Source organism: Syngnathus acus, chromosome 6, assembly GCF_901709675.1.
Source record: "Syngnathus acus chromosome 6, fSynAcu1.2, whole genome shotgun sequence".
NCBI lineage: Eukaryota > Metazoa > Chordata > Actinopteri > Syngnathiformes > Syngnathidae > Syngnathus > Syngnathus acus.
In genome coordinates, this window is record NC_051092.1 from 652,224 (window position 1) to 664,787 (window position 12,564).

Sequence of the window (12,564 nt, forward strand, 5' to 3'; positions counted from 1 at the left end):
ATTACCGTGATGACCGCTTCTGTTATGTATTGTGATGTTAAATAAATTGTACCCGTTCCACGTGCAACTTGGTTTCATGCGAGATAGGAATGCTGTCGGACAGGTCGAAGCTGGCAACAAACATCAGCACGACGAGCGCTGCGCTTGCATTTTGACGCCAGCAGCCACTGCGTCGGATGGGACCACAAATCAGGTGACTTTCGCTTATTTGCCCAATCGTACCTCATTTGGGGAAATGAACATGAAAAGGATGCAAATTCATAAATCTGACAACGGAACGAGGGTATTAGGGGCTTGGGGAAGATTTTTCTTCACGGCTGAGCATTTGTTTTATTTACCGACCCTTGTTGAATTTCTTTTCAATTGATCCCGCTCATTTTTATTTCGGCAACACGGTGGTCAGCACGTGTGACTCACGGAACGAGGGAATTAGGGGCTTGGGCAAGATTTGTCATCCAGGCTGAGCACTTGTTTTGTGGCGGGCGGGCGGATGTGATGAAACACAGTCTTGCTAAAGGAAATGTGTCCATTTTGGGAAATATAAGCCAAGTTGAATATTTGGATAAACGCTTCGATTCATATATCGAATGCAAAGATATCACAAACAGTACCGTGACGAACAAGTGACCGGTTCTTCCAGTTACAAGACTTCGCCAATGCCATTAAAGATTTCATTGGATGTAAAAAAATGGTGACGTTTGACTTTGTCGTTCCAGGAAACTTGTAAAGAATTAAGGAGACTGAGTCACCAAGCGACATGGCGGACGTAAGTACCAGTACAAAACATGGCTGGTTGACTTTCATTTGCATGCGTCATCATTTCACTTCAGAGTTGCAAGTCCTATCCATCGCGCGCTTGCCCAGCAAGCTCTTCACAGTATTTCATGTGTGATTGGGTTTGTCAGGTGTTGTTGGGAAGCGCCGAATACATCTTGGGTTTGTGCGGCGAGGTGTACAAAATGGTGCAGACGGCCAAGTCCAACAAATCCCTGTGCCAGCAAGTGGCCGACCGCGTGCGCACCTTGGAGAAGATGGTGCTGAGCATCAAGCAGCGGCCCGACAGCGTCTCGCCCGATGTCAAAAGCGCCCTGATCGACCTGGCCCACAGTCTGAAGGACGCCACCGAGCTCATGGGCAAAGTTTCCAAAGCCAACGCCTTGGTCAAGGTGCTAAACTCCAGCAGCAACGAGTCCAAGTTCCAGGAAGTCGGTCAGAAGCTGAACCAAGACATACAGGTGCTGTCCATGGCTCTGCAGATCAGCCACGGCGACACCCTCAGGGAGGGCCTGAGGACCATCGTGGCGGAACACAGGGCGACCGCGGCCCAAAGCCTCGCACCCCTCCGTCGCAAGCCCGTCCTGCGGGTGAGCCAAGCCGACCAGCGTTGGGACGCCGACGAGGGTTCGGGCGGCAACGAGGATCCAGGCGCCTCGGATGGCGGCGCGGCCCAGGATTCGACGGCACTTGTCGCCAAGATACTATTGTCTTCCGTGAACAAGCCGCCTGATGGCAAAGTGACCGAGGAGCCCGGTGCACCTCTGGCCAAATTGTCAGAGAGCAAGGCGCCCGTACCCGCGTCACCTACTCGCATGATACTCGCTAGCGCCTCACCCGAGACCAAGGTACCTGCCCCAAAGTCACAGGGCGCCCCGGCACACGGTTCCACGTCGTACAGCTCCGGGCAGCCACCCATCCACATGCCAGAACCCACTCTGATGTCACCGGTCCCCAGGCCCATGGTGTCCCCCATGCCCATGGTGTCCCCCATGCCCATGGTGTCACCCATGCCCATGGTGTCCCCCAGGCCAATGATGTCCCCCATGCCCATGGTGTCCCCCATGCCCATGATGTCACCCGTCCACATGGTGTCCCCCCACGTCTCCAGCTTCCCCTACTCCTATGCGCCCACACCTTCTGGGATGAGCTTCAGTCCTATGGCGATGGCGTACCAGCAGCGCCCCAACACCACGGTGAACACCTCCATAAGCTACAACCATGCCCCCACTCAACACGCCCTCATTCTGGCACAAGCTTTCGCCCCGGGGCAGCCACGCTCCCGGCCACAAAATCATAGGAGCGGCAACATTTCGTGCAACATTTACTATAAGTGAGCTCAATGATACGCCGCGTGGACTGGCGCTTCTCAAAACTTTGGCCTGTTGGCAGAGGAGAAATTGTGCAAAGATGACCAAGCACACTTAGGTACTCCATGTGCAATACTTCTTAAGCAATAAAACCAAATCCACTCAACACACTGTTGCTGCTTCCCGTCAATATTTGTTCTTTCTTTGAAAGCCAAGAGGTCAAAAAGCAACTTGGTTTCACTTTCGATGCGAGGTAGAAATGCTGTCGGACAGGTTGACGTTGGCGACAAACATCAGCACGACGAGCGCTGGCTTGCATTCTGATGCCAGCAGCCACTGCGTCGGACGGGACGACAAATCAGGTGACTTTCGCTTATTTACCGACCCTCGTTGAATTTCTTTTCAATTGATCCCGCTAATATTTATTTCGGCAACACGGTGCGCAGCACGCGTGACTCACGGAACTCAACGGAACGAGGGAATTAGGGGCTGGGGCAAGATCTTTCATCAAGGCTGAGCACTTGTTTTGTGGCGGGATGAAACACAGTCTTGCTAAAGGAAATGTGTCCCTTTTGGGAAATATGAGCCAAGTTGAATATTTGGAATTAGATCACCAAATGATTCCCGGGCGCGGCACTGCTGCTGCTCACTGCTCCCTTCGGGGATGGATGGGTTAAATGCAGAGCCAAATTCCACCACACCCAGATGTGTGTGTGTGACAATCATTGGGTCTTTCTTTTGATAAACACTTTGGTTCATATATCGAATGCCAAGATATCACACACGATACCGTGACGTACAAGTGACCGGGTCTTCAAGACTTCGCAAAGGCCATGAAAGATTTCATTGAATGTGAAATGTGTATTAAAAACAAAATGGTGACGTTTGACTTTGACGTTCCAGGAAACAAGTAAAGAATTAAAGAGACAGAGTCGCCAATCAACATGGAGGTAAGTGCAAGCACACAACATGGCTGATTTTCATTTGCATGCGTCATCATTTCACTTCAGGGTTGCAAGTCCTATCCATCGCGTGCTTGCCCAGCAAGCTCTTCACAGTATTTCATGTGTGATTGGGTTTGTCAACAGTTGGTGGAACCTATCTTGGGTTTGTGCTGCGAGCTGAACAAAATGGGGCAGACGGCCAAGTCCAACAAGGCCCTGTGCCAGCAAGTGGCCGACCGCGTGCGCAGCTTGGAGATGATGGTGCTGAGCATCAGGCAGCGGCCCGACAGCGTCTCGCCCAATGTCAGAACCGCCCTGATCGAGCTGACCCGCAGTCTGGAGGACGCCACCGAACTCATGAGGAAACTTTCCAAAACCAACGTCGTGTCCAAGGTGTTAAACTCCAGCATCAACGAGTCCAAGTTCCAGGAAGTCGGTCAGAAGCTGAGCCAAGACCTGCAGATGCTGTCCATGGCTCTGCAGATCAGCCACGGCGACACCCTCAGGGAGGGCCTGAGGAACATCATGGCGGAACACAGGGCGATCAAGGCCCAGAGCCTCGAACCCCTCCATCACAAGCCCGTCCTGCAGGTGACCCAAGCCAACGAGGGTCCGGGCGGTGCCGAGGCTTCAGGCGACGCCGACGAGGGTCCGGGCGCCTTGGACGGCGGCGCGGCCCAAGATTCTACGACATTTGTCACCAAGATGCTATTGTCCTCCGTGAACAGGGTCAAGCCGCTTCTTGGCAAGGAGACCGAGGAGCCCGGTACACCTCTGGCCAAATTGTCAGAGAGCAAGGCACCCGTACCAGTGTCACCTACTAGCACTAGCGCCTTACTCGAGGCACAGGGTTCCACGACATACAGCTCCAGGCAGTCACCCATCCACATGCCACCCTCCTTCGCGGAACCCACTCTGATGTCACCGGTCCCCATGGTGTCCCCCATGCCCATGATGTCCCCCAGGCCCATGATGTCCCCCATGCCCATGATGTCCCCCAGGCCCATGATGTCCCCCATGCCCATGATGACCCCCAGGCCCATGGTGTCCCCCATGCCCATGATGTCTCCCGTCCACATGGTGTCCCCCATGCCCATGATGTCACCTGTCCAGATGGTGTCCCCCATGGTGTCCCCCATGCCCATGATGTCTCCCGTCCAGATGGTGTCCCCCATGGTGTCCCCCCCCGTCCCCAGCTTCCCCTACTCCTATGCGCCCACACCTTCTGGGATGAGCTTCAATCCTATGGCGATGGCGTACCAGCAGCGCCCCAACAACACGATGAACACCGCCACAAACTACAACAACAACTATCGAGACTTCCTCAAGCTGACACGAGCTTTAGCCTCGGTGCAACAAGACAACCCCTGGGAGCTAGACCCCTAGTCATAAAGTCATATGAGCGGCAACGTTTTGCGCAACTCTTACTTCAATGATACGCCGCGTGGACTGACGCTTCTCAAACGTTTGGCCTGTTGGCAGAAGAGAAATTGTGCAAAGTTGACCAAGCACACTTAGGTACTCCATGTGCAATACTTCTTATGCAATAAAACCAAATCCAATCAACGCATTGTTGCTGCTTTCCATGAATATCTTTTCTCCTTGCTCATTTGAATGGGCGTTCACGATCTCCATTACTTTGTGCATTTTGGATAGCGTGCCGAAGAAAGAGATCCGGGCCTCAGAGCGCTCCTCGCCTCTGCCCAATCAAGGCGTCAACACGTACAAAGTTGTCTAACCTGTTTACTTGTTAGCAATTTTTTTTTTTAACTTTAGTGACTTGGTCAGACAGGTTCCTTCAGCTGGCTTTGTGCTCCTTGTTGGCCACGCAAGAAATAAGGTAACTTCTTTTTGACTTGAATAGTCAACCAAAATAATGTTTTTTTTTTGTTTTTGTTTTTTAATTGAGCTGTGAGTTTGTTGTGGTTAGAACCATTGGGGCTTCTGCTGTTAAATCTTGGCCCTCTGTGGGCTTTGTTATGGCTTTGTTAGCATGTTAGCTTTGTTAGCAGGCTAGCTTCACTCGGCACTCTTGATTGGCATAAGAAACAAACTTTGGGGTCAGTTTTGGGTTTTTGGGTTGTTGCTGGCCCCTTTCGGTGCCTCTTTTGCTTATGTTTTGCCTGCGACTTTCTCCACGTTTCTGTTGTGTCTGCTTTTTGTCTTGTTTGTCCTCTTTGGGCCTTGCCAAGGCGCATCCGGCTCCCCAATCCAACAGATTGTTTGTGTGTTTGTTAAATTGTGCGACTTTTAATGGATACACCACACATTTCCTTGTTCTCAATTTACATACATGAAATTAGACTTGCTTGATATTTCAGGCATGTCTTGGCAATGGGAAGAAGACAATGTGAGTACACAATATATTGGACTTTCATACGTGCGTGTCAAACTGAGTCTTTGGTGTGGGAAAAGTATTATTTCTGGTGTCAAACCTTTCACACTTTGAGTGTGTTTCATTGTCTCAGTGTTTCTTGGAGGTAGGTGTTCAATGTTTAGTGTGTGAAACTTCAGTAGTGTGCGTCTTTGAAGCGACCAAATTCACATATGTGTCAGGAGGTGCTGCTGGGAGATGTCGCGTTCATCTTGGACTTGTGCAAGGAGCTGTCCAATGTGGTGGCGAGGCCCAGCTCCCACAGGGCTGGCTTTCTGCAGGTCTACAAGCAGGTGAGGCTTTTGGAGGAGATGGTGCTGGCAGTCAAGCGGCGGCCCGAGATGGCCACGCCCGAAATCCGGATGGCCCTCGTGGACGTGGGTCGTTGTCTGTCCAATGCCAGGGACTTCACAAGCAAAGTCTCCACAGCCAATTCCGTGGCGGGCTTCCTCAAGACCAGCTCGGATGGGTCCAAGCTCCAGGAAATCAGCTGGAAGCTGAGTGAGGCTGTGCAGGAGCTGTCGGCGGCGCTGGAGAGCAGCAACCTCCGGTCCTCCGGGTTGCGCGGCAAAGAAAGCGCAGATGTCGGGTGGGTTGCGTTCACCTCGGCCACGTCGTCGCGTCGCTCCGTCCCCGTGTTCCGCCACGCCGTGGCGGTGCGTCCCCCTCTGATGGTTCTGGAGCGGCCCCCCGTCAGCATGGTGTGCTCCACCGTCATCAGCTCCAACCGTCCCCCCACTCGCGTTACCCTCAACCTGGCACGACGTTACACCTCAATGCCGACGGCGTTCTTGATGAGTGGCTCCTTAGCACCGCGTGGGTGTACCTTTGACCCACACTATTTCTAATGTGCTGGTCCTCAACGTATTTTTTTTTTCTCTCCTCCCTGTGGAAGTCCAAGGCCAATGCGCGTGCGCGCGCACGCGCCCCCCTTTTGCTGTATCCTCTTCCAAGTCAGCTGCAAATCTTCTCACCTCCGCCCTTCTCTTTGCCTTGAGCAAAGTCTTTTTGATGGTGCAATTAAGTCCTTAAGAGACAAAAGGTGATCACGTGTTTTTGTGTTGGGGCGAGTCTGATTCGGCACAATTGGGCATTGGACGTGTGCCATGCTGGGTGCTTTCTTTGACATACCTGACATTTCATTTGGTGACTCACTTTTGTGCTCTTTACTGTTTTGATGTTCTTCCTTTTCTCAGTCTTTGCTGTTGCTAAAATAGGATCCGAGTGGGCATCTCTGTGAGGGGCCAACATTGCATGCTGGTGTGTCTTTGAGGTTGTTGCGTTTTGTCCGTCGTTGAGCAAGGAAAACAAAGATTGGTTCTTTATTTGTTTGGCTGAGCCAGTGTGTTTGTTTGTGAGGCTTCCTCCTTCAAACGTCTTTCTTGTGTTTTTGAGTTGCAAACGTGTCTTTCATTTGAAAGGTGTCAAAGTGTTGATGTGTAGAGATCAAATGTCTGAAGCACTTGATTTTTGGAATCTCTGATGGTGTCTTTGATTTCTATGAGTGTAAGCCTGGGGAATCAACATTGGGAAACAAAATTGGCGCTTTTTGTGACAGTTCATCACGCAAGGTCATATATTGCTTATTATCGGGAAACGTGCACAAGACCGGCTAATTTGTAGAAGCATTCTTTTACACCTCCAACATGGTGAGTTTGGACTGAAAATCCTGGCTTTAGACAACATAGCTCGCTAAGCGACTCATCTCGCTTCGTAGCGGCGCAAGCGATCTTTGTTGATGACGTAACCGGAAATGCGCGGCAAAGGAGCCCGGGAGAATCTCACAAGCGTTTGAGTGCGGCCACTTTTATCGCTTTTGCCTTGGACTCCGGCGCGCTCCAGAGTCCGCTCCGACCACCAGCGACTCCCGCGGGCCGTGAGCTGGACGGCCCCGGCGAACGTCGACTTCTGCACCGGTAAGAAGAAGAATCAGTCGCGGTTTAGCTGCAGGTGGCTAGCGGCTAGCAGTGAGCTGTACTTGATAACTACGAGTTCGGAAGTTGAGCGGCTCGTCATGTAACTTGGAGGTACCACGAAGCGCGTTGCGGTTCCGTGGCAGGGGCGCATGTTGCAGCAGGAAGACAACATGCATGACACAGCAGGAAGACAACATGCATGACACAGCAGGAAGACAACATGCATGACACAGGACCCCCGAGGACCACGATTGAAGAGTCCTCGTCTAATCGAAACTAGAGATGCACCGATCCGACTTTTTCAGTTTCAATACCGATACCGTGAGTTTGCGTATCGGTCGATACCCGATACCGATCCGATATTATGGTTGACTTAACAAGCTACATACCTCTACATGTGGAACAGAAAAGACTAAAGGCAATGGCATCAGGCATGACTACACAGTTCATTCCTAAGACAAAATGTAACAAGATAAAGCAGATTCATGCAATGAACTATTTATTTGCAACAAAAATTGTGCAACAGCAGCAATAAAGTGTATTAGCATTTAAATTCAAGTAAATTAGGATACAAACTTCTTTAAAAAAAAAAAATACAAATGTTGCAGCTGAAACTGCACTGGGCAAATATAGAAAGGGTGATCAAGCACACAGTAACCAAATATTAAAATAAATAGTAAACATGTAAACATTAGGTGCCGTTCCACATCACTCATGACCTGTTGAAATGCTCATTTAAGCAGCAATGAGAAGTGCTCCCTGAAAACAAGCTCCGCTTAGTACTAGTACTTTAACTGGCAGTACTACCACCACCCCTGGCAACATTAGCTTTGCGGACATTACAAACTGCCGTCGAGCTAGTTGGCGTGTTCAGTTTAAAGTACCTCCACACAGCTGACTCTTTCGTTCGCTCCATGTTTGCGTTTGTTTAGAAAACTCTCGTGGCATGCGGCACACGTGCTGCTGACGTATGACGTAGCCCGCGTCCCGCGGCACACATGCTGCTGACGTATGACGTAGCCCGCATCCCAATAGATTAAGGAAAGGATCGGCTGCATTTTCCGATACCCGATCCATCAATTTTGTTGATATCCGATCCAGATATCGGATCGGTGCATCTCTAATCGAAACGCTTGCTGGCTTGCTTGCTTGTTTGTTTTGAATCCAATCGCAGCCACATTCCAATTCGAGTCGCGAGTCTGCACTGGCCGTGTGAGACTGGATTCAACTGGTAAGAAGGTTCCAGATCAGAGTGAAACAACGGCCAAATCTCCAAGCTGTTTTCATCAAACAAGCATTTCAACTAAGTGTTGGAGCTTGTATTACTCCAAAAACGGATGCCAACGTTTTTGCTTTCACTGCTAATAATCCAAATGTCCGTTATCTGCCTCCTTGACGATCCATGAGTTTTGGCCCAGTATAAATTGGCGCAAATGTGTCGCTGACATGATGAGCTGCTGTGACAAGTACATTTCCCCGCTGTGGGATGAATAAAGTTCCATCATCATCATCAGTGTCCTCATCAGATAGAAGCAATGGAGTTAGACCCCCTCCAGGGCAGCGCTGCCGCCGCCGCCGCTCCCTCCATCATGTCCGACTCTGGCAGCAGCACGGAAGTGGACGAGGAAGACGACGCGGGTGGCGAGGGGGAGGCCCGAGTGGCGGTCCCGCTCACACTTCCAGCCACCTGGGCCTTCAGTCAGAGGAGGGCGGGCCAAGGGAGCGCCGCGACACAGTCCTCGCCCGTGCGGAGGCGGCTTCGGTAAGTCTGTCGTCCGTCTGTCCTCGTGCATTTCTCAGACGCCAAATGGTTGATTATGAGCGGCCGCCTCCATCTAGGCACGCCATCCGGGTGCACTACTCCAGCCAGACGGCCACGCCCCCTAGAGGCTTCCCCAACTTTGTGCTGCGAGCACCCGCCGCCCGGCCGTCCAGCAGCACCGAGGCGAGCGAGTCTGACGAAGAAGAGCCCGGCGGGGTGGCCCCGGCCCCTCCAGCTCACCCGCGTCTCGACGGCCCTGGTGAGAATGCGCCCCCCGATACCGGTAGGTGCCGCTTTCTGATCCGAACGCGGCGTCTCGGGCGTGCTTTCCCTTTAAGTCTTCTTCTCGCCTTCAGCCGCAGACGGCCCGAGAGAAGGAGGAGACGACGGAGCTCCCGCAGCACAGGTAGCATACCGAGCTTCGGCTAGCTGATGAATGGATGGCAGCCCTGGTTGAAAGTTGTTTTCCCGTCCTAAACGTCGCCGTCTGCTTACAGCCGCCCCCCGCCGTTCCAACGTTCCAAAGCGAGGAGGGCGACGGCAACACGTGCAGCATCTGCTTTGAGGCCTGGACGGCGGTGGGCGACCACCGCGTGTCCGCTCTGCGCTGCGGACATCTCTTCGGCTTCACCTGCATTCAGAAGTGGTTGGCCTCGCAGCGCGCCGCCGCCAAATGTCCGCAGGTAGGTCCCATCTCACACGTTTTCACTTGCGGCCTCACTCGCTCTTGCCTGTCTCATCAGTGCAACAAGAAGGCCAAGCGCTCGGATATCGTGATGCTCTACACGCCCAAGTTGAAAGCCGTGGACAACAGCCACCACGAGAGCCTCAAGAGGTCCAACGTCCGCCTGCCCGCCAGTCAGCCCCATTTTGCGCACTCACCCCACCTCCCTCCCTCCCTCCCTCCCTCCCTCTCTTGTGTGCAGGGCTCTTGAACAGGAGCAGTCTCTACGGAGGAAGGCCGAGTTAGAATCGGCCCAGTGCAAACTCAAGCTTCAGATGATCACCACCAAGTACGGTCAAGCTCAACAGGAGCTGCAGGTATCGACTTCCTGTTTCCAGAGTCAACGGCCGGTCTTCGGCGCGCGCCTTATTCTTTTTTTGTCTGGCAGAAGATCCGAAGTCAGACGGCTCAAGGCGGTGGCGCCGCCACCTCTGCCGCCGTCCCCGCCTCGTCCTCGTCCAGCTCCCACCTGACGGCGCCGTACAATTACTCCGAGGCCGTGCTGGTGTCCGCCAACGGAGGCTGTCGAGTTCTGGCCCACTGCGAATCGCTCAACTGCCTGCTGGTCTCGCAGCCCTCGGCGCGCGCCGTGCTCCTACCCGGTGGGCCCTCGCCGCCACCGCCGCCTTGATTTCTCCTCCCCCCGCCGCATGTCATTCCTCGTGACGTCTTTGCGTGTGAACGCGGCGGCAGGCTGGGGCGTGAAGAAGGTGAGCCTGTACAACTCCAGGCACAGCCAGTACGTTCCCATCCACAGCGCGCACATCCGAGCCTTGAGCTTCAACCGGCAGAACGACGGGCTGCTGCTGTCCGCCTCACTGGACAGCACCCTCAAGATCACCAGGTGAGGCGTCATGGTGGCGACGGCGCCCCCTGCTGGCATTTCCCCGCTGGCGAGGCTCACTTCGGGTGTTTGCAGCATGCCGAGCAACGCGGTGGTGCAGACGTACAACGCGGGCAAGCCGGTGTGGAGCTGCTGCTGGTGCTTGGACAAGCCCAACTACGTCTACGCGGGCCTCAACAACGGCTCGGTACTGCTCTACGACATCAGAGACACCAGCACCCACGTGCAGGAGCTCCAGCCGCTGCGCTCTCGGTGAGGGAGGCGTTTTCTCCGGCTCCCGCTTTGCCCAAACCGAGCCCAACGTTGTCTCCGACTTGTTGTTTGAGGGCCCCGGTGGTGTCGCTGTGCTACGTCCCCCGCGCGGCGGCGTCCAGCGCGTTCCCGTGCGGCGGGCTAATCGCCGGCACGCTGGAGGGCGGCGTCTTCTGGGAGCAGCTGGACGAGAACACGTACAAGCCGCACAGTCTGCCGCTGGAGGCGGGAGGTTGCACCGGCATCCAGGTGGAGACGGAGAGCCGACATTGCCTGGTCACGTACCGAGCCGGTGAGACGCCGCCGGCAGTTGATATGGAACTCGCTCGTTGGCGTCATCACGCAAAACCAACGAGGGTTTAGCAGTAAACGTTACTCGGACTAGCAGTAACGTCCAAAGTCAGCCACGCAAAACCAACGAGGGTTCAGGGTTCGGACCCAAACTCGGACCAGCAGTAACATCCAAAGTCAGCCGCGCTTGTTTTGAGCACGCAGGCCGCCTCCACCCGACGGTGCGCTGCGTCCTGATGGCGCTGACCCGGACGCCGCAGCGGGACGCTGGCGAGCCGCCCGGCTGCTCCTGCTCACCCGTGCAGACCTTCAGCGTAGGCCCGTCCTGCAAACTGCTCACCAAGAACGCCGTCTTTGCCAGCCCGCACGGAAGCGGAGCGCTGGTGTGCGCTGGAAACGAGGCCACGCATTCCACCATGGTAGGTCCCGCGACATGCAAATTCACGCGGTCTTTCCGAGTAGGTGTTTGCGAGCGCCCATCTGATGGCTTTTTTGTTTTTGCGTGCCGCCGTTGAGGTGTGGGAGGCGTCCAGCGGCGCTCTTCTCCAGAACCTTCCGTCCGACCTGCCCGTGCTGGACATCTCGCCGTTTGCCGTCAACGGCGAGCACTTCCTGGGCACGCTGACGGAGAAGATACTCAAGCTCTACAAGTGGAAGTGAAAAGACCGGATGGACGCTCAATGGTGGCGCCGGGTAGAATTTGTTCATCATGCTGTGTTCAAAGGCCCCTTTAGGCACGTTGGGAACGTTCTGTTGCAAGGGAGGAAGGTTTCGGCGTCTTTGAGCGCAAGCCTCGGATGTTAGAGCGGCCTTGAACTCGGCACCGGCGGTTCGTGCAAGAGGCCGCGCTTGCGTCCACCAAGATTCCCAATCGAGCCAATTTCGGCTCACGAGCCGAAAATGCTCCCTTTGTGAACGATGCACACTATGATGACCGCTGTTTGTTTTCTACTCGTTATTTCATTTCTGTTTCTCAAGTGAATAAAACCCATCTTTTTTAGTCTGAACTGTCTGTCCAAGCTTTTTATAAAATGCAATTTTATATGCATTACAAAAAACAAAAATGCTTTTGAGCTTTTTTTTTTAAGCTTTTGGGTCTTCTATGAGTAAAGCCCGCCATGCTCAAACAGCCATGCAAGTTCTCGTTTACAAAATGTACAAGTTTTGACCATGACGGCAAAGAAAAGAGATGAACACATTTATTTCATGGCAGTCCAATGGAAATGCCATCATGAAATTTCATTTGGGACACAGACGTATGACCAATTTCACTTGACACTTTTCTTTCCCTGAAACAAGTAGCACCTTTGATTGATAACTTTCAGTGATGAATGAATGACACCTTGTAATTGCCAAACGTCTGCCCTGGGGTG

General features: G+C 53.4%; 3 protein-coding genes across 11 annotated transcripts; all 3 read left to right on the forward strand.

The window, feature by feature from the left end:
* The first annotated feature begins 103 nt into the window (after positions 1-103).
* LOC119123851 (BCL-6 corepressor-like protein 1) lies at positions 104-4,594 on the forward strand. 5 transcript variants are annotated; one of them, XM_037253195.1, is made up of 5 exons: positions 104-193; positions 717-766; positions 906-1,865; positions 3,965-4,019; positions 4,158-4,594. In XM_037253195.1, exons 2-5 carry the CDS (start codon positions 758-760, stop codon positions 4,412-4,414), a joined length of 1,281 nt encoding a protein of 426 aa, XP_037109090.1. In that variant the 5' UTR covers positions 104-193; positions 717-757; the 3' UTR covers positions 4,415-4,594. The 5 variants fall into 5 exon arrangements, with proteins under 5 accessions (XP_037109090.1, XP_037109089.1, XP_037109092.1 ...); XM_037253194.1 differs by having other exon boundaries at positions 3,965-4,594; XM_037253197.1 differs by lacking the exon at positions 3,965-4,019 and having other exon boundaries at positions 906-1,862; positions 4,106-4,594.
* Positions 4,595-4,728: 134 nt separating this feature from the next.
* Positions 4,729-6,885, forward strand: LOC119123861. Of its 2 annotated transcripts, XM_037253215.1 has the most exons (4): positions 4,729-4,868; positions 5,350-5,378; positions 5,585-6,281; positions 6,534-6,885. In XM_037253215.1, exons 2-3 carry the CDS (start codon positions 5,352-5,354, stop codon positions 6,248-6,250), a joined length of 693 nt encoding a protein of 230 aa, XP_037109110.1. In that variant the 5' UTR covers positions 4,729-4,868; positions 5,350-5,351; the 3' UTR covers positions 6,251-6,281; positions 6,534-6,885. The 2 variants fall into 2 exon arrangements, with proteins under 2 accessions (XP_037109110.1, XP_037109109.1); XM_037253214.1 differs by having other exon boundaries at positions 5,585-6,885.
* A 201-nt stretch (positions 6,886-7,086) lies between these two features.
* rfwd3 (ring finger and WD repeat domain 3) lies at positions 7,087-12,198 on the forward strand. Of its 4 annotated transcripts, none has more exons than XM_037253186.1 (13): positions 7,087-7,318; positions 8,833-9,080; positions 9,158-9,339; positions 9,437-9,486; positions 9,578-9,763; positions 9,824-9,915; positions 10,007-10,121; positions 10,193-10,406; positions 10,498-10,648; positions 10,724-10,900; positions 10,975-11,192; positions 11,396-11,610; positions 11,708-12,198. In XM_037253186.1, the coding sequence occupies exons 2-13, from the start codon at positions 8,854-8,856 to the stop codon at positions 11,849-11,851; spliced, it is 1,971 nt and encodes a 656-aa protein (XP_037109081.1). In that variant the 5' UTR covers positions 7,087-7,318; positions 8,833-8,853; the 3' UTR covers positions 11,852-12,198. The 4 variants fall into 4 exon arrangements, with proteins under 4 accessions (XP_037109081.1, XP_037109078.1, XP_037109079.1 ...); XM_037253183.1 differs by having other exon boundaries at positions 7,103-7,318; positions 9,158-9,363; XM_037253184.1 differs by having other exon boundaries at positions 7,104-7,318; positions 8,845-9,080; positions 9,158-9,363.
* Positions 12,199-12,564: the final 366 nt, after the last annotated feature.

Coding starts and splice junctions, on each gene's coding strand:
- rfwd3 (XM_037253183.1), top strand. CDS start 8,854: ATGGAGTTAGACCCCCTCCAGGGCAGCGCTGCCGCCGCCGCCGCTCCC. Junction 10,901..10,974: donor CTCCAGCCGCTGCGCTCTCG/GTGAGGGAGGCG, acceptor TTGTTGTTTGAG/GGCCCCGGTGGTGTCGCTGT. Junction 11,193..11,395: donor CCTGGTCACGTACCGAGCCG/GTGAGACGCCGC, acceptor TTGAGCACGCAG/GCCGCCTCCACCCGACGGTG.
- LOC119123851 (XM_037253194.1), top strand. Junction 1,866..3,964: donor TGATGTCACCCGTCCACATG/GTGTCCCCCCAC, acceptor CCGGTCCCCATG/GTGTCCCCCATGCCCATGAT.
- LOC119123861 (XM_037253214.1), top strand. CDS start 5,352: ATGTCTTGGCAATGGGAAGAAGACAAT. Junction 5,379..5,584: donor GGCAATGGGAAGAAGACAAT/GTGAGTACACAA, acceptor CATATGTGTCAG/GAGGTGCTGCTGGGAGATGT.